The sequence below is a fragment of the Bison bison genome, unplaced genomic scaffold, assembly GCF_000754665.1.
Source record: "Bison bison bison isolate TAMUID 2011002044 unplaced genomic scaffold, Bison_UMD1.0 scf7180017864490, whole genome shotgun sequence".
Taxonomy (NCBI): Eukaryota; Metazoa; Chordata; class Mammalia; order Artiodactyla; family Bovidae; genus Bison; species Bison bison.
In genome coordinates this window covers 8,245,030-8,265,829 of record NW_011495049.1, presented here as the reverse complement: position 1 = coordinate 8,265,829, position 20,800 = coordinate 8,245,030, and the positions used below count along the sequence as shown (strand labels likewise).

General features: G+C 37.3%; 1 protein-coding gene across 3 annotated transcripts in view; it reads right to left on the bottom strand.

The window, feature by feature from the left end:
* ATP6AP1L (ATPase, H+ transporting, lysosomal accessory protein 1-like) overlaps window positions 1–18,263 on the bottom strand; it is a 45,659-nt gene extending 27,396 nt beyond the window's left edge. For 2 of the 3 annotated variants that reach the window (XM_010863375.1, XM_010863374.1), the window contains exons 1-6: window positions 18,092–18,263; window positions 14,377–14,423; window positions 14,059–14,120; window positions 12,348–12,577; window positions 6,902–6,952; window positions 3,524–3,761 (exon numbers count right to left, since the gene is read on the bottom strand). In XM_010863375.1, the coding sequence (XP_010861677.1) occupies window positions 3,524–3,761; window positions 6,902–6,952; window positions 12,348–12,577; window positions 14,059–14,120; window positions 14,377–14,423; window positions 18,092–18,186 (723 nt within the window). In that variant the 5' untranslated portion in view covers window positions 18,187–18,263. The remainder of the gene's footprint in view (window positions 1–3,523; window positions 3,762–6,901; window positions 6,953–12,347; window positions 12,578–14,058; window positions 14,121–14,376; window positions 14,424–18,091) is intronic. The other variant, XM_010863376.1, reaches the window with a different exon arrangement.
* Window positions 18,264–20,800: the final 2,537 nt, after the last annotated feature.

The following is a 20,800-nucleotide window of genomic DNA, read 5'->3' as shown; positions in this document are numbered from 1 at the left end:
CTTTTTTTCTAATTTTATTTTTAAACTTTACATAATTGTATTAGTTTTGCCAAATATCAAAATGAATCCGCCACAGGTATACATGTGTTCCCCATCCCGAACCCTCCTCCCTCCTCCCTCCCCATACCATCCCTCTGGGCCGTCCCAGTGCACCAGCCCCAAGCATCCAGCATCGTGCATCGAACCTGGACTGGCAACTCGTTATTGAGAACAGTATCTGTGGAGGAGGCCTGAAGGATATGCTGTCTATCCATTTTCTGGACTAGAGGTTGCAGATCCTCTCTATCTAGTCCACAGGTAAGTTCTGTTTGCTCCTAACATCCTAAAAGCCTCCCCCAGGAAGCTAGATTTCTATCTTTAATCAAAAAGTCAGAAGATCTGGCAATATTGGGCTTGCATTCCTACAAAGCAAAAATCATCTGGGGTTGAATAAAATATACTGCTTGTAATGCCGGCTACACTTTGCCACAGTCCCTAGCTGGCCTGCCTGAGGCATCTGAGTTCAGCATGAATGTGACTTCACTCTATTCCTAGAACAAGACAGAGCAGCAAAGCTGCGTATGTGGAATGCAGCCTTTTGCATACGTACCTGAAGCCCCATCACCACTGCCTCTTCCCTGGACTGGGCTTGAGTTCTGCATCTGCCCACACGAAAGGTGTTTTACAAGGTTCGCCTCCGACACCCAGTGCTCTGTCCACTATGAGGCTGCTGTTGACGATGTTGGCACCCATCACACACAAGGATGGATGTGCTTGTCACTGCACATTTTCAGTAGCCTTGTGGATCCCATGAACATGTGAGGGGTGAGTCTTTCTTATGCTGGCTGCTCAAAAGCTTCCAAGCCAAATTACTGTGCCGCTTCCAGCCAGGGCAGACAGATGGTTGTGTGCTTTTGTGTACCAGCTTTACAGGATTTAACTAATCTATTCTATTATTCTTCCCATTTTTTGTTTTATATTTTTATTGGAAAATATACATGAAATCTACCATTTTAAACCATTTTTAGGTACAGAGTTCACTGGCATCAAGTACATTCACATCATGTGCAACCGTCACCACCATCCATCTTTGCAAAAACCCATCTGTACCCACTAAACACTAACTCTCCAGTCCCCTCTTCCCCTAGCCCCTAGTCACTGCCATTCTACTTTCTGTCTTCAAATGTGACTACTCTAGTACCTCATAAACAGAATCATACAAACATTTGTCCTTTTATGTCTGGTTTATCTCACTCAGTATAGTAACCTCAAGGTTCATTTATGCTGTTGCATGTACCTGAATTTCCTTCCTTTTAAAGGGAAGGCTAAATAATAGTCTTTTGTATGTATATGCTAGATTTTGTTTTTCATTCATCCACTGACAGGCATTTGGGTTATTCTCATTTTTTAGCTATGGTCAATACTGTTGCTATGAATGCAGAGTGCACAAATATCTGTTCAAGTGCCTGTTTTCAATTCTTTTAGGTATATACCCAGAAGTGGAACTGCTGAATGACATTGTAATTTTATGTTTAATTTTTTGAGGACCTAGCACACTGTTTTCCATGGTGGCTGCACCATTTCACATTTCCAGCAGCAATGTACAAGGGTTCAAATTTTTCTACCTCCTTGCCAATAGCTGTTATTTTCAGTTTGGGAGATTTTTTTTAATATAATAATATAATATTATTAATATTCATCCTAACATCCTAATATAATATAATAATATTGTAATGCCGGCTACACTTTGCCTAACATCCTAATATAATATAATAATATTATTTATAATATTATATAATATATAATAATATAATAATCATCCTAATTGACGTGAAGTGGCTTGACTCTTTTTCAAAATTACTTTTCTTGAAGTATTCTATAGTCATTTTAAGTCATTTCTGGACCAAGGTGGAAGTATAAATCAGTTAATTTTGTTCTAATTAGGAAAGATTATGTGTGAGTTAGTCCTTTTTTCATGATTACCTCTTCATTGCCCTTTCTGCCTGCTTCTTTTTTGAAAGGGCAGGAGAAAGAAATAGATATAATATAAACTTTATAAGTATTATACAAATAGATATATACATTATATGTATTACAAAGTATCTTTGGAGCTAGACAGTCCACAATTCAAATTCTGCCTCTACCATTTACCAATTATACCACTTTGAACAGTTTTGTAATCACCAGCGTTTCAGTCATCTCATTTGTAAAACAGGGATAATACCAGCTATCTTGCAGCATTATGGTAAGTTTTTAAGACAAAGTATGTAATATAATTACAACATTGCCACTGTTAATCCATGCTGCTGCTGCTGCTGCTAAGTCGCTTCAGTCATGTCCGACTCCGTGTGACCCCATAGACGGCAGCCCACCAGGCTCCCCCGTCCCTGGGATTCTCCAGACAAGAACACTGGAGTGGGTTGCCATTTCCTTCTCCAATGCTTGAAAGTGAAAAGTGAAAGTGAAGTCCCTCAGTCGTGTCCGACTCTGAGGGACCCCATGGACTGCAGCCCACCAGGCTCCTCCGTCCATGGGATTTTCCAGGCAAAAGTACTGGAGTGGGGTGCCATCGCCTTCTCCGTAATCCATGCTAATCCATGCCTAATGCTAATCCATGCCTAATATGGTCCTGGGTGTTGCCGCATATATTAGGCCATGAATTCTTTACATCCATAAAGATAGGTCAGAAATCAAGAGGGTGGAGAAGCTCAGCCCAAATTACTGAGAAGTTAACTCAAAACCATGTCTTTCGAATCCTGAAATGGAAAGCCCTTCCCTACCCCCAAACAACCACACCACACTTCTCCAAGCTAGGGGCAAGGGGAATAAATATACATTTACATATGGAAAAAATCAAGAAGTACTCAGAAAAGGGACATGTAAAACCCTGCCTATTTCAGTGAGTTAGAAGAACAAGTTAAGCTGTTTTAACAGGTAAACAGGATGAAGTTGACAGATGTCTCTCAGCCTGAGATTCTGGTGGTGAAAAGGAACCTCTTGTGTCTCCATGACTTTCCCCAGATACTTTCAAGAGGATCTTTGGGATATGTTTGACTCCCTGGCTGACAGTTCCATTCCTATGCCAAATGCCAAAGCTGTCATTCACACTGCAGATGTACTTCTTATCTGCCCTGATAAGATCACTACTCCTCTCCCTGAAGGAAATAAAATAATTGTCCGACAGTTCCTCTCCCCAAAAGGGCCTCTCACTCCAGGAAGTGTCAGTCACCAGGCTTCATGCCACAGCTTCACTCTGGCTTAGATTGCTGGCATTCCTCACTGATAATTACTAGGGACTGGAAAAACCAGAATGTAAAAGCAAGTTCTTGGGATGAGGGCATGGGGGGATCACTGTGCAAGAAGAGGAAATACTTGATCCTTTTCTATTTCATACCTTAGAAGATTAATAAGATAATTCATACCAATATTATTTTAAAGATATCTACTCCTTTCTTTTCCTTAAACGTCTATGTTTTCAAACACACACTGAGTTTCTTTGGCACCAAACACACAGGGCCACTGAGCACAGGTTTTAGTTTGTTACCTGGAAATCAACAAAAGTGACCTCCCACAGGCTTGACATGTCATTGGTGTCGCTGGGCAACAAGAGGGCATCGTATGCCTGCAGGCTGCTGACGCGCTGGCAATGGTAGGAGTAACTTGACGGAGCGTAAATGCCAGTTGCATTAAAAGTTGCTTGAATTGAGTTATTAAAAATAACCTCGACTCGGTGCAAACTATACCATCTCTGGATAGACAACTTGTAACTGGTAAGGGTGAATCTGAAAATGATTATAAAACAGTATTACCCCAAAAGCACTTTTACATTTGCTGACGCAGGGCATTGTCTATGAACGGTACAATTGCGCCCTCTTTTGTCAGGAAGTAGAACTGGCTCAGAAAGAGGCTTTACTTTCTAGCTCCAAACTAGAGCTCTTCGTGGGCGGGAATGAAACCAATTAACAGAGCAGCCCCCAAAAGTAAGGAAGACAAATTCTTACAAAAGGGGAAATACAACACTCTTTGTATTTTTTTTTCTTTTTTTTAATTAAAATAATTTTATTATTGAAAAAAATCTGAAAATTGAGTTGACAATAATACAGAATTAACTAAATAAATAATGGTCAAAAATAAAAGTAGTAGTTCTTACAATGTGTCAAGCATATTTCTAAGTTCCTTATGTGTATTCTATTTAATCTTCACTGCAACACCATGAGATAGATAATATCTCATGATAATCTCAAGAATGATAATATCCTCATTTCACAGGTGAGAAATCTAAGATACAGAGGGGTTAAATGACTAACAAGTAAGCACTGGAGCATTGGAGCACTGGAGCTGGGCTTAGAATCCCATCTGAGACAAGAGCTCTTACTCTTAGCCATTTTGGAATGGAACAGTCTCTAGCAATACAAAAGGTGCAATATGCATATGTCATGATCACTCTTTTCATTAAAAAAATGTGTGACTACATAGAAAAAAATTCTAGAAAGATATCAAAATGTTAATGTGACTATTCATTTTGCTATACACATGAAACTAACACAACATTATAAATCAACAATATTTAAATTTTTAAAAAGAAAGCAACTGAGATCAGTGTAACTCAGGGTAAAAGCGTGGGCTTTATTCTGGCTTTGCCCACCTGGAGTTTACGTTCCCGCTCCCTCTGGGAAGGGCAACTTGGTGTATTAGGGCTGACCCTCTCCCCTCTCAGTGAAGTCTATCTGGTCCTGCCAGTCAGTGTATTGCAGCCATTTAATCATTGTGATTGGTTTAGAGAGGGCATACACCCCAGGCAGGGTCGAGAAGATACAGTCCTGGTGCTTCTGCTATGGCTATGCTATAGCATCGGGCAACAGAGCTCTTTCATATTGCTTAAGTGAATAACTGCCAGCTGGCCACCGTCTTGCCAGCCTGAGAGTGAAGCTGACACAAGGACAGCAGAGCCAAGAGACGGAGAAAGACGCTGCCCTGGTGAGGTCAGTTAAACGTCTAAAGGTAACATTTTCAATCCTATTCATCGATCAGTTACCTTTTGGCTTTATGCAGCCAAAAGAGTTCTCACAAATACAGTTCTTATTAGTGGTAATGATAAGGGCTGTTCAACAACCTCTCTGGGTCTAGCTTTCCTCATCTGTAAAATAGGCTGGGCTTGTCTAAGTTGAAAGGCATGCTTGGCGAGTGTCCTGTGTGGGCCTGGTGCTGTAAAACATTCGATGTTATCTAGGACACCTGCAGCTCACCCTGGGCTCCTGACTCAGATACAAAAAGGTTTCTTAAGGGATGCAATTGAGCCTGGCCACCCCTGTCCACCGCAATAATCCCACCAAAAACGCTGAAGGCCAGAAGGTGGTGAACATCTCAGATGGGACTGGAGTCAGACATTCCAGAGCAGACCGCAAGAGCCATTCCCAGAAAGGGCAAGCTGCCTCTGGAATCCCCGGAAATGATTCTCTTGAGCTAGGGCTACAGTAGAGCCTGCCACGTTGTCTGCAGCCCTGTTTCAGATAACGGCCTGAGACTGTTCTGATAGCCTCAGTGAGGTGGAAGCAGTGACACACCAATGAAACTGCTCAAAAAATCCTTCAAGATATGCATCTTGTCTTCAACCCCCTTTTCTTTCTTTCTTTCTTTTTGCCTCTAACCTAGCATTTCCTATGTTTAAATTTAGAAAGCTCTTTTCTCAATATCTGCTTGCATATCATGGGATACTAGTGTTTCATTGGTCATAATTTAGAACATACATGCCATCATCTTTCAGAGAAACCTTATAAGGAAAATAGAATCTCACAAGGTGGCCAAACACATATAAATATCTGTTTGATATAGGAATGGGGAATATTTTTTATTCAAATAACACTTTTTTTTTTTACCTTGAGGAAAGTAGCCACATAGCTTTATCATCAGGAAAAAGATTGTAATTTTAAAGCATTAGAGAAAAGATGGTGGAATAGAAGAACATAAGCTCATCTCTTCTCACAAAGACACCAAAATCACATCTAAGTGAAGAAAAACCATCAACAACAACAACAAAAAAAAAAGCCAGGAAATGACTGGTTAATCAAAGTCACCAAGTACAGCATTTTTCTTTAAGAGCATATCTTCACAGAAACTTCAATATACAAATTTCTACTGTGAATCTCCAAGAGGACATGGTGTGCAGTGTTTCTCAAATGCATTTAACCATAGGACCCCCTTTCTGGGAATTTTATAAACATTTACACAGAGCAAAAGTGCTCCACAGAACACAGCTTTGCAAAAGATTGCCCTAGCACAACCTGTTGGTTTTTCAAGTAATGTTAAAGACACAGGTGTTTGTCTCCACTAAAAGGCTGGTCCTGTACGAAAGGAAACATTATAATTTTATAAGAAAAAATGTAAATACCTTCAAATTGCTCCCCATTCCTGAAGTTGTTCCTAACTGCTTGCTAAGCCACCGTTAGCAGAGGTATTATTCCATACATAAACACAGAAAAATATAGACCTATGTTGATTGTCTGCTGGGGAATTCAGCTAACAGAGAATTTTTAGTTACTGTTAAGTTGTAAGTGTGACTCAGTTGTAAGCTATGTAGAAAATAACTTGAAACTAGAGCCTCAGCTCTGGAGCTTTAAACATATTTTATTCTTTGCTCAGAGGAAAGAGGTATTACAGTCTCAGATTTGTATATTTTCTAGGTCACTAAAGGACGAAGGAAAAAATACAGATGCTTTGGTATTATAGAAACTAAAGAAAGTATTACTATAGGATCCCATCGTAACACCACTGACTTATCAGTGAAATTAGATAAATGTGGCATTTCGTGTGTTACAGTGCTTATCACAGCAGCCCTTGATACATATATGTGGAATGGATAAATTATATGGAGCTAATCTGGAGTTTTGAGCCTATGATATTACAAAGTGGTATCCATACCTACCTTATATCAAGACCTCTGGGATTTTCAGCATCACCAAACTTCAGAGACAACCTAAGAAAACAGAAATACAGTCTATCAAGATAAAAATAACCCTTACTCCACACTGTACTAAAAAATTGCCCCCAAATGGATCACAAGTCTAAATGTAACAACTAAAACTATAAAACATAGAAGAAACATAAGAAAACATTTTTGCAATCTTGGGGTTGGAAAGTTCCTTGAAAAAAATATGAAAAACTGATAAATTTATATTAAATTTTTGAAACTTTTGCTCTTCAAAAAATAATGTTAAGAAAATGAAAAAGGCAAGTCATAGAATGGGAGAAAATACTCACAACATATATACCAAAAAATCTTGTATCTTAAATACAGCAAATAGCACTAACAACTCAATAAGGAGACAGTTCAACTTTAAAATGTTCAAAAGATGTATTTCACAAAGGAAGACATACAACCAACCAATAAATACATGAAAAGATGTCAATATCATTAGTCATCCAGAAAATACAAAATAAAACTACAATAAGATGCTGTGGTACAGTAATCAGTATGGCTAAAACTTTTTTTTAAAAAAAGCCCACTCTTAAGCTTTTACTATCTATATTTAATCACATTTTTCTGAAAGTTAACATAAGATTTCCTGGAGCAGAAACAGATTATTACTAACTCAGAGCAATAACCATATTGATTCCCCTTTTAGCCCAGTTCTTCCCCCTCCCGAGAACCAGATGTCATCCTGCACATACAGGGATTTATAACGTAGGTGAGGAATACTAAAATTATGAATCTGGAAGCTCATATTGGAGGGCTTTCTTTTTCATCTCCTGCGAGAAGGAGAGAAACATTTACTTCCTTAGCGTCAGAAATTTTCCTTGGGAAAATAAAAGTGTATGAGTTATATTATTAGTCTTTGAATAGAAGCAAACAGCTTATTATAAAGGAAACAAATGGCTGCATGTCTAATACCCATGTATGTAAATAAATGTCTCCAAGGAGATTATAAGAAGCCTCGGGGTTTACAAATCCTGGAATATCTCAGTGGCACTAGCTTCATTACTTCTTGACATGTAATCACATTCCTCTGAGGAGGTACATCTCTTACCAAGATTTATCTTTTAACCCAAATCTCAGCAAAATTTGTTCATAAATTGCTAACCATACAGAAACATTAATAATATTTTCTTTATAGTCTGACACTAACCATACCTAAGGTTAGGAAGGATGTGAAGTAGCTGGAACGCTCATACAATGCTGGTAGGAAGGCAAATGCTATAACTACAGTTATAGCTATAGTTAAAAAAACAGTTTGGCAGTTTCTTAATAAGCTAAACATACACATGCTATATGATCCAGCCATTCCACTCCTAGATATTCACCTAAGAAAAATGAAAATATATGCTCCTGCAAAGACTTGTACATGAATGTTCAGAGCAACTTTATTTGGAAAGTTATCTAAAAACTGGAGGAAAAAACAATCTTCCATCAAGAAGTAGATGGATAGATAAACTGTGGTATATCCATACAAAGGAGTACTTACTACTCAGCAATAAGAAGAAGCATACCTTTGACACGTGCAACAACATAAAAGAATATAAAAATCGTTACACTGAGTGAAGGAAGCCAGACTAAAAAAAAGAGTGTACACTGTTCTATTATAGCTATTAATATACAAAATTCTAGAAAATGCAGACTAATCTATAATGACAGGAGGCAGAACAGCAGTTATCTGGCAAGGTGGGAATGCACAGGGATGGATTACAGAGGGGCACAAGGAAACTTCTGAGTGTGATGAAAGTGTCCGCTATCTTGATTGTGATGATGGTTTCACAGATACAAGCATATGTCAAAACAGACCAAACTGTATAACTGAAATATGTGCAGTTTAGTGTATTTCATTTAAATTTCAATCAGGTTAAAAAATAAGGATGATGAAACGCTAAATACAATTGAAATGGGAAAATGTGAGAAATTTAGATATATGAAGGATGATGCTGATATGTGACGTTGTAACATCGAGAAGTTATACCACCTCAATATACAGTCTAAAAAATCAAAGTCGATGTTTATAAAATATCCAATTACAAGTTTGAGAAAACTCACACAAATAAAATCTCATAATTCAGTCACACTCACCAAGAAACAGAAATGTCAGTGACTGAGCTCAAGTTTATCTTCCTACTACTTACGGAGAAAGGGAAGGAATATTTATAAAATAAACTATATTAAAAAGGTCACTAAAAGAAATATCTTTATTTCATAACATCATGAGCTTAGATACCTTAGAAGCACTAATTTACACTTTATAAGCTAATTTGCTCACTAAAGCAAGTTTTCAAGAGAATTTTTCTCCAACAGTATTCTGATAATCTGTTACAAATTACTGAAAACTCTTTAAAGAAATGAAATGCATTTGTTAGACTGTACTTTATAAATTTGACTGGTTACTTGCTGCTGCTGCTGCTCTAAGTCACTTCAGTCATGTCCGACTCTCTGCAACCCCATAGACAGCAGCCCACTAGGCTCTTCTGTCCCTGGGATTCTGCAGGCAAGAATACTGGAGTGGGTTGCCATTTCCTTCTCCAATGCATGAAAGTGAAAAGTGAAAGTGAAGTCGCTCAGTCGTGTCCAACTCTTAGCGACCCCATGAACTACAGCCTACCAGGCTCCTCCATCCATGGGATTTTCCAGGCAAGAGTACTGGAGTGGGGTGCCATTGCCTTCTCCGTCTCTCCAGCTAACGAACTAAATAAAGTTCAAAGCAGAGCCATGTAGTGTCCACTCAGATCTCTGGTGGAGCAGCTCAACAGCCCCCACGCTTCTGATGCCCCAAGAGCTTTCTCCAGTAGCCCTGGTTTCAGTGAAAGCTGTTAACATGCTCTGCGGCAGAGTAAATGACAGGAGGCCTGTTTTCAACAATGCAAATTCAGCAATCATTCAATGAGATTCTTTGATGTGTCAAGCCATGCACCATAAAATGCACCATAAAGAAGAAATACAACCTAGGGACTCACTCAAAAAAGAGCTTCTTTTACTTTTCCAAGCACCCTCTTCTCCCCATGTTTAAAGCAGATTCTGAATTCTTGAGACTATAATTGCCTAAATTCAAAATACACACAGATGCTGGGATTATGCTGTATTTGTAAGGCTTTCACTATTTAAAAAGACTTCCGTAGCAAATCTGTCTGCCAACAATTTGCTTTTCCCTGAACATGTTATTTCCAGGCACTAAAATGTGGTCATCTTTTTTTAATCTGTGCTTTTGACCTTACATGGTTATGTCTTTGCTTGGGTTTGTTCTTTCTGCAACTCCCTTTCTGATTCTTGAATATAAGATTTCCTTGCCAGCATGACAAAAGCATCTCACTAATCTGTGTAATTCACAGGAGTCAAGGACAGGGTCAGCAGCTGGTCCTTGAATGCCTCACATCCTGGGAAGCCTCCCACTTATGCCCTTTGGTGGGCTCTCCAGCCTGCCTGCACACTCACCCGAGGACCCCAAAAGGTGGGTGATGCACACTTGGGACTCACCCACTAGAATTCTTGGGCAGTGACAAAGAGAAAACATCATTAATTTGTGTACTGCAAAAACCAAAGGTTCCCTTGGTCTCTCTACCAGGTAACTAGACACTACTTTACTCTAGTTATCATTAGTATCTTGGAAAAATAATACTAGAACTTTGAGTAGCACTTGACAAAGTTCTCACATGTACATTTCCTCATTTGATTTTCACACTCCTATTAGATAGGGCCAAGAGAGGACGGAAAATGGTGTTGTTAAAGATGTTTTAGACCCCAGCTCTATTACCATACAAGCTGTATGATCTTAGCAAGTTTCCTAACCTCATGAGCTTTGATTTTCTCACTTGAAACACAGGTGATAACTGTACCTGTGACTCAGAGACGTATTCACAAGAGCATTACAAGGGATAACAGATGACGTGACTGTGAAGTCCTCACAAGGGGCCTGACCAAGGCCAAGGGCTCAAGCCTTGTGAGTTGCTATTACCAGATGCCAGCATTGCCTTCTCACCCTACAGTGGCCCCTATTTGTAAAGTCACAGAGCTCACTGGCAGAACTGGACCTAGAAGCTAAGTTTTCATTCTTTCTGTCTCTAGGTTCCCAGTGATAATTAAAGTTTCTGAAGTCCAGCAAAAATCTGTGGTGCCCTGATCTTCCCCACAAACCCCCTGGGGTCAGGATAAATGGAATCAAGGAGGGCCAGTCAGCCATGGACAGGCAAGATGATCCTCAGGCAGTCAGTCTCTCTCCCTGCAGCTGACCACAAATAAAGAGCCCTGTAAGGAATTAATTAGAGCCTGAGGAAAAGTCCTGAGTGCTCAGCAATGTTGAAATCTCTTCAATAGTTGTGCTGTAACAGAATAAACGAATCTGGGCGGACTCTTGTTTTGCTTACAGCTCCCTAGCTCTCTGATAAAGAGAGTCATTCTGAATAGCAATATACTTATTAAAACTTGCAATGTAACTTGTAAGTGTACATGAATATAATCCATTTTACCCATCATCAAGAATTTTTAAATGACAAGTTCAGAAATAAAAAAGTATTTCTATGAAGTATATAAGGAGAATACAGAGAAACACACACACATACACACACACACACACAGAGCATGTTATGATTTTATACGAAGCATTCTGCCCATCTAAACCAGGCCAGAACAAATGCAGAGAATCTTCCAAAAGCCTCTGTTATACCAATAAATGTTGAAAGCAAGGAGTTGTATAGAATGCAAGTGAGATATGCCAGACTTCCTCCCTCTGGACCAAAACAAATACAAGCAAAAAAATATTTGCTTGGATGACTGAAAAGCAAAGAAAGGCAGTGGAAACTAATTTCCTCTTCAAAAGGGATATGCTTATCTCAAGTGAAAAATAATTATTCTAATCATTTTTTAATGTTCTAAAGAATTCTCTGAAATTTTGCCCCTTGCACATTTGCAAACAGGCAACGTTCTACAACTTCAGAACACTTCCTAGAATCGAATACCTACCCTGGCTAGATAGAGTCAGCTTTCTCTGCTTCACCCACTAAAATATGTATGACTCTGCTCAGTGATATGGAATTTCCTCCCTGCTAGGACAAAAGTACTTTGACACTTTACATTTGGAGCTGACACAGAGCCTGGAATCCATCCACTCTTTCAGAATGAGTTTGAGAAGCTTCATTTTCAAAATTCTGATCTTCCACAAAGTACAATATAACAATTAGCTAGAGTGTTCAGAAGAAAATTACTGGGGAAAAAATAAGAAACTAAAACAACTGATTTCTAACCTGTTCTTTCATTTTAGACATTTACTCAGAAATGTATGTCATGGTCACGTACAAAAGAGCCTACTTTTACTTTCCGAAATGACAGCAAACTGGACCACCCAGTTAACAGGCTACACTCGCCCTAAGGACTTGCTCCAGCAAAGCAGTCAACTTACATGGCACTTTCTTCACTGCAGTTTGAGTTGCCAGCATCCACTGTTGCCTTCTGGCCAATAGCTTCATCTGTAAGGTCCAGCCAGGTCTGATTCTTAAATTTAATTGTTATTCTTTTGGCCCAAAACAGAATGCAGGGAATTCCATCCATGGAGACATTAACTGGGCTATGATGGCTGAACGCATTCCAAGGTTCTTTTTCTAAACGTCTGCTCAGATTGTAGTTGAGAGCCTAATGAACCCAATAAATTAAAGATATGAATTTGTTTCCATAGTACAGAAGGCTTCTTGGAAGCAAAAGAGCCAGTTCAAAGCCTGTTACTCTGCTAGCTCCACAGCCCATGCTATTGTGGGTAAAAGGAGATGGGTAGACCTAACAAGCTTAAAAATATAGGTATACCTGAAGGTACATGAACCCAGTTCCACAAATTACAATGTATAATTTTTTAATCTTAAAATTTATAAAGTATACAATACAAAGAATGAATGCTAATATAACCTATCAATTTTAGGTAAAATTATCAGTTTTAACAAATGTAACAGTTTTAACACTGATTTAAAAGATTAAATTAGTGTTAGATTTAATTTAATCTTTTATATAAGTATTAGATCAAATCTATTTTAAAGATTCTAAATATAGAGAAAATTAGAAATGGTGTGGGTTGTAGATTGAGGAAGTATATGGGAATATCCTCTGCTGCTGCTGCTGCTAAGTCACTTCAGTCATGTCCGACTCTGTGCGACCCCATGGACTGCAGCCCACCAGGCTCCTCCATCCATGGGATTTTCCAGGCAAGAGTACTAGAGTGGGGTGCCATTGCCTTCTCTGATCCTCTACTTTTGTTCAATTTTCTTTCTATAAACCTAAAACCACACAAAAAAATGTCTACTAATATTTCAAAAAAATTCACTAATGGCAGTAATCATCTCTAAAATAATTAGAACCCAAATAATTCAGAACTTTAAATAAATTAATATGTTAAACAAAGAAAACAAGAAGTTTATAGAAATACAACGTAATCCTCCAGACCATTAATGTCCAACAGGACATTCTGTGCTATTGGCTATTATGTACTGGAAATGTAGCCAGTGCAACTGAGGGGCTTAATTTTTAATTTTACTTAATATTACCTAAATTGAATTTAAATTTAAATAGCTGCATGTGGCTAGTGTCTACTGTCCTGGAGAATGCAGTTCCAGGTCATTTAATATACATAGTCTAGCAAGATATTCTAACCTTGTTTTACATCTTATGAAACCTTTTCAGATTTCTATGAAGCCCAAGACAATGCACTTTGGTGCATATCATTCTGGAGGTCACAAAAGCAATATTGATCTGAAAGAGGTGTTCACTTATCTAGATCAACTATTTCATACCAATAACTCCAGGTGTAAATAAAGATGAGAGAAATTAAACAGGCAGCAGCAACTCAAGTTATCAGTAACCAAAGATAAATTGTTACTATAGTGGTCCTGTCTGGAAGGCAACAAAGTAAAACTGAATACTGTAATGAAAATACTATATATGAAAACAAGGAAAACTTCAGTGCTTTTTCAACTATAAGATTACCATAACGTTTCCCGACCCAAAGTTCAACCAAGAATGTTAGTTGTTAACAGAACTGTTACTTATATTTTCACAGTGGCTCTGACTTGATGAAATGTGTTTACTCTTTTTAAATGATTCAGTCTAGCTTCCCAAAATGTCCATACCTGTGTGATTGGCATCACTGTGAAATTCTGCACTGGCTTCACATCTCCACTATTCTGTCGATCTGCCAAATAAAATGACATGAGTACAAAGGCAAAATGTCACTGGTTTATTAATGTAATTGAGTGACAATAATATGCCAAGCACTGTAAAATGTACCAGACTTGAGACTCTTTTGGCTCATAATTTAGAATACAATATTTAAGAGATTTTTCACATCAGAGACTCCAGGTGCAAGTACTAGTGTTCAAGGAAGCCCATCAGAGACAGAACCCTTCCTCAACTCCGGAGGGAACCATAAGGGCAGTTACAAGTCTTACCACTGTTTACAACCACTTCTTGATTTGAAGATGTTCGAGAGATGAAACTAGAAAAAAAAAAAAAGATGGTAGGTAAATATATACATTTTAGATTTTACATGAAATTTTAAGAAGGACATTTTGGTTTACTACATCTCAGAGAAGAGGAGGAGAATCACAGCCTATAAAACAGTTCACTTTTGAATAGTGAATTTCTGATTAAAAAGTAATAGTATATATGTTCTTCAAAGGAAATAAGGAAAAGACTGGAAATTTTAAAGAAGAAAAAAACTTTAAAATATCAATCTTAATCTTTATTAATTGATAAACAGTCTACTCAAAGAATAGTATGCTAGACAAGCAGTATGCTAGACACTAAGGTTTAACCAAAATAAATAATAACCAAGAATACATTAAATAATTAAATTATAAAACATAATAAAATATTTTACAGTGAAATTTTAAACCATGTTGTACTGTTAGCATATTGAAGCAGAAATATTCAACCCTTTTTATTTAAAAAAAAAAAAAACAGATTCTATTGCCAAAAAAGTATTTCTGAAAATTATGAAGATATAAATTATAATAGTATGTCCTTCCAGCATTTTACTCTACATACATGCACATACACCCTATACACAAATGTAATTTATTTTTTATATTATTTAATAACAGATTTTTATAAACATACTATCTTAAAGCCTGTAATTTTTTACTTAAAAATATACATATTTTATGACATAATTTTAAATTTCATCTGGTATAACATCATATGAATGCATTAATATATTTAACTAAATCCCTATTAAGTATTTAAGTTGTTTCCAATTAATAATATTGGACATTACCTTGGATTATTTGTTCATAACCCTGAGAAGTCCCTTAAGATAAATTCTTAGAAGTGAAACTGCTATGTTAAAAGATATACATCTTTTTACCATGGAATATTGCAAACATACACAGATTTAAACAGAATAATATAAGCTCCCTCATCCTCCCTAAGTTCCTGTTCCCATCATCCAGCTTTAGTAATTGTCAAGTCATAACCAATCCATGTGTTCATTAATGAAAAGCTTTTACCACACAACACAGGCTTATTTTCATTTCAGTGACTCTATGGACATACAATAATGCTGGTGTACTTCTTTTTTCAGATAAACTCTAATTTGAATTGGCCTTGCCCACTCAACTAATGAGGCTTTAAGGGAAGCCATAATCTCAACCAAAGACAAAATACTCTACTCGTGCATTTTCACATCACTACATGATCTCTGAACTAAAGTAGAACTAAAGGATTATCTGGTTAAAATTATCTGTGTGAACATACTAAGAAACATAGATTTTTAATTTAAAAAAAAGTAAACCTACGTTAGCACTAAAATATTCAGAAACTTTCCAGTAAAAGGGATCTCTGCAATATATGAAAAGTAACCAAGAGCCCTAGGCCTGCAGTGGCTGGTGCCATATTTTTGATTTACCAGGTGCTCCATTCAGTCTCCCAAGCACGCTTTCATGGAGGTGAAGGTGACGCAGCTCCTTCACGTTCTGCTCAGGACTGAAGACCATGTTCCTACGAAGGCCGACAAGGCCCTGAAAGGCCTTGGCCTTAGTCGTTGTGCTCATTCCCCCCCTCCCCTCTGGCTACAGCTACACTAGCATTCTTTAGTTCAATTCCCTCAATGCTTCATGTTCCCTTCTTCCCTCTTAAGAGTCTTAGTACCTGCTCTTCCCTCTTTCTGGAATGTTCTCCAGCCTGTCCTTCCCCCTACCTCCTCATCACATCCTACATTTCCTCCAGATCACAGCTCAAATATTGCTCCCTCAGAAATGCTGTCCCTAACTTTTCAGACTAATTCAGTTCCCCCTATTATATGTGTTCCAGTTTACCATACTTTTCTTTCAAAGAACATTTCACAGTTTATCTGTAATAACACTGTGCATTTGATTAACGAGCACCTCTGCTCTAGACTTACAGGTTCATGAGGGAAGAGACTTTATCTGTTTTGCCACCACTGCATAACCAGCACTTAGCATAGTGCCTATATAAAAATATCAAGTATTAAAAACCTATGTGTTACATACACAAACGAACTAACAACTTAATGAACAAACTTCCAAAGAGAAGTGGGAAATGGGAGATCACAGGAAATGCTGTGTGAAAGGGAAGAGATTTTCTTTTTAAGTATAAACCCAATTTCAGGAATGAATATGTAAAGGAAGAGGGATGACCCCTTCTTTCTCTAAGCATCGGAAACATGTATCAGGCTTAAAACACAATTATCCTTCCTAGAGACTTAAGGACCTTGAATTGCCCATAGAGGTGAAAAATATTTTAAATTCCAGATTTATGATTTGAAAGAACATTCACAAAACAGCAGCTGTTGTTTCTATCACAATGAGTTAATATGCCATATTATTAGATACAAATGATGACTGATTTGTGTGATTTTTAAGGTCTCTTCTGAGGCTAAAATTATTTAAAACCATTAATACTGCTTCAAAAACTGAACTGGGATTTTTATAGTTTCTAGTGCACATTTTATCAGTGTAATACACAAATCAGTCACTTCTATATAAACCAGGTGAGGCAATATTACTAAGCTTTAACCACCTAAGGAGTATGGGTCACTTAAATTACTTGAAAGTGAACCTGAAGGAAAGAACTAATTGATTTGGAACATGGGAAAACAGATGTTAAAAAATGCCTGTCCTTAGTGTTTTTATTAGCTGATGACTTAAGAATTCCTTAACACAAGTTTCGGCAGATGATCCTGCTTGACACTTTTCTTTGTGTTCACACTAACCCCCAACAGATTTGTTGTGATTGCACATAATGAGTAATTGGGAGACATGACATAAGTTAATTGCTATTCAGATTTTGAATATTCTTCTTTATAGAGAAACCTCTATATGTTCCCTTATATGGTATAGAGAGAAGCCAAAAGGACAAAGGAAATAGAAACCGATATTTTGCTTGTTAGTTTTAAGCAATGTGTACTCCACACAATTACCATCTCCTACCAGGTAAAATGATTTAACATCTATTCTTTGGGGGACAGGTTATATATTTCTTAGTTTTTAAATTTTGCTTACTCTCTTCTCACATAAAAACAGCAAGATAAACTGAAATTAACAGTACTTATGAGTATAAAAGAAATATGAACACTGATTTGAGTCATTTTCTCATATATTTTGATATGTAATACAAATGTTTTTTGGATACTTTTAACACATAAATAAATCCTCCCTCTTATAATAAAGACTATATTTTATCTCATCTATAAACTCTAGTTCAATGATTTTAGTAACTATCAAATGATCTAATCTAGTATATCTGTTTTGAATTGTTAACAAATGTAGCTGTGCAACAACATAAAAAAAAAATTTTTATAATATATGTTTTTATTTTAATTTATTGAAATCTAGTTGATTTACAATATTGGTTTCAGATGTGTGAAGTATTAAATCAATAATAATTATTACTCCAGTTTAAGCTATTACAATATAACTATATTGCTCTGTGCTACACAATATATCCTTGTTGTTTATTTGTTTGTTTTTAAATCCTTAATTGAAGTGCAGCTTATTTACAATCATTGTATTAGTTTCAGGTATACAGCAAAGTGATTCAGTTATTTATCTATATATCTATCATAAAAAATTACAGAATCATCTAATTTCACACTTGGACTGAAGTTCACAGATGCATTATATTTAAAGATGTGCAGTTACTCACCTTACATTCTTCCTGGAAAGTATCTGGTCCAAAGTTAGTGAAAATCCGATACATAAAAAAATAAGTGAAAAACTAAACAAGATTTTTCTTCCCATCAAGAAATGAATCTGTTTCTTCAAACCAGGCACATCTGTTAATTCATAAATGCAAACCAAGCAGAGGCAGTACTTTTTATGTCTTGTGACTAATACATTCATCCAATAAAAAGAGAGCATTCCCAGGATGTATTATGTGTGGAGAAGGGTGGAAGGAGGAGCCTGATACTGCTGAATTTAGAGTATAGAATGAAACTAATGGATCTGTTTAGGTTCTTCGATTATTCATCTCAATGAAAGATTATTAAGCTCTTTTTAGAAATTGGCATAGTTTTGGTACTCTTAAGACTCTCATTATACTTTTCAGGAATTTATTAAATTCTCCTCAAAAATCTATGAATTATACAAATATCATATGCATTTTTCAAGTGACTAAGTAAAACTCCCTGAGGCTAACCTAATTTTACATATGTGTCCTAATACATAGTTTCCTATTGAATTCATGACTCTTCATTTGCGGAGAGGCATGGAATGCAATGGTAAAGGGTACTGACTATGGAATCGGACAGCATTCAAGAGCATTCCCAGCTCTAGCTCTTACTAGCTATCTAGTATTATTAGACAAGTTACTTCTCCTCATTTGCAGAGTGGAGACAAAGTATTTAAAGAATTGTTGTGAAGACTAGATAAGGCCCTGAATGGCCAAATCTACCTTGAGAAAGAATAATAAAGCTGGTGGGATCACAATTCCTTTCCTGTAAGTAAAACAGTACAGTATTGGTATAAAGACAGACATAGAGATCAATAGAACAGAATAGAGACCCCAGAAATAAATACATGCACATCAGGGCAACTGACCAGGGTTAGTTAGTGTTGGTAACAAGTATGCCAAGAATGTACAAAGGGGAAAGGACAGACTCATCAACAAATGGTGCTTGGAAAACTGGATATCCACATGCAGAAGAATGCAATTGGACCCTTATCTCACACCATACACAAAAATCAATTCAAAATGAGTTAAAGACTTAAAACCTACAAGAAAGCATAGGGGGAAAGCTTCATTGGTTTCATCAGTGATTTCATTGATATGCTGCCAAAGCACAGGCAATAAAAGCAAAAACAGACACAGGACAACATCAAACTGAAAAGTTTCTGCACAGCAAAGGAAACAATCAACAGAGTGAAAAGGCAACTATAGAATGAGAGAAAATATTTGCAAAACATACATCTGATATAGGGTAATTTCCAAAATATATAAGGAACTCCTACAACTCAATAGTGTAAATCAAATAACTCAGTTTTCAAATGGTCTAAAAACTTGAATACACATTTCTCCAAAAAAGACAAATAGCCAATACGCATAAGAGAAGTGCTCAGTGTCACTAAACATCAGGGAAATAAAAATCAAAATCACAAAGACATCACCTTACACCTATCAGGGTGGCTGTTTACCAAAAAATAAGCATTGTCAAGGATGTGAGGAAACTGGAACCGAAGTGCACCATTGGTGGGAATACAAAATGGAGTTGCTATGGAAAAATAGCAGTTGCTATGGAAAACAATATGCAGATTAATCTCAAAAACTTTAAAACAAAACTACCATATGATCCAGCAATTGCATTTCTGGATAATTATCCACAAGAACTGAAATCAGGATCTCAAAGAACTATTAGCCCTCCTGTGTCCACTGCAGCACCATTCACTACAGCCAAGAGGTAGTTATCTGTTTATGGATGAATGGATAAACAAAATGTGATACATATATACAATGAAATATTATTCAGGCTTAAAAAAGAGGAAATTCTGCAATATGTGACAACGTGAGTGAACCTTGAGGACATTATGCTAAGTGAAATAAGTCTGTGAAATAAGGAATACTACATGATTCCATTTATATGAGGTATCTAACACAGGAAAATTCATAGAATCAAAGAGTGGAATGGTGGCTTCCAGGGGCTAAGGAAGGAGGAAATGGAACTTGCTAATTAATTGGCACAAAATTTCAGTTAAGCAAGATTAACAAATTCTACAGATCTGCGGTATAAGACTGTGAAAGTGAAAGTGAAGTCGCTCAGTCGTGTCTGCCTCTTCGAGACCCCATGGACTCTAGACTGCTAAAAATATTGTGAGTGAAAGTCACTCACTCGTGTCCGACTCTTTGCAACCCCATGGACTATACAGTCCATGAAATTCTCCGGGCCAGAATACTGGAGTGGGTAGCTTTTCATTCTCCAGGCATCTTCCTAATCCAGGGATCGAATTCCGGTCTCCTGCATTGCAGGAGGATTCTTTACCAGCTGAGCCACAGGGAAGCCCAAGAATACTGGAGTGGGTAGCCTATCCCTTCTCCAGAAGATCTTCCTGACCCAGGAATCAAACTGGGGTCTCCTGCACTGCAGGTGGATTCTTTACCAACTGAGCTATCAGAGAAGCCTACTACTACTGTAGGACACACTTAAAAATTTGTTGAGAGAGTGAATTTCATCTTAAGTGCTTTTATCAGTCAGTCAGTCAGTTCAGTTGCTCAGTGGTGTCCGACTCTTTGCAACCCCATGGACCACAGCACGCCAGGCCTCCCTGTCCATCACCATCTCCCAGAGTTTACCCAAACTCACGTCCACTGAGTCAGTGATGCCATCTAAGCATCTCATCCTCGGTTGTCCCCTTCTCCTCC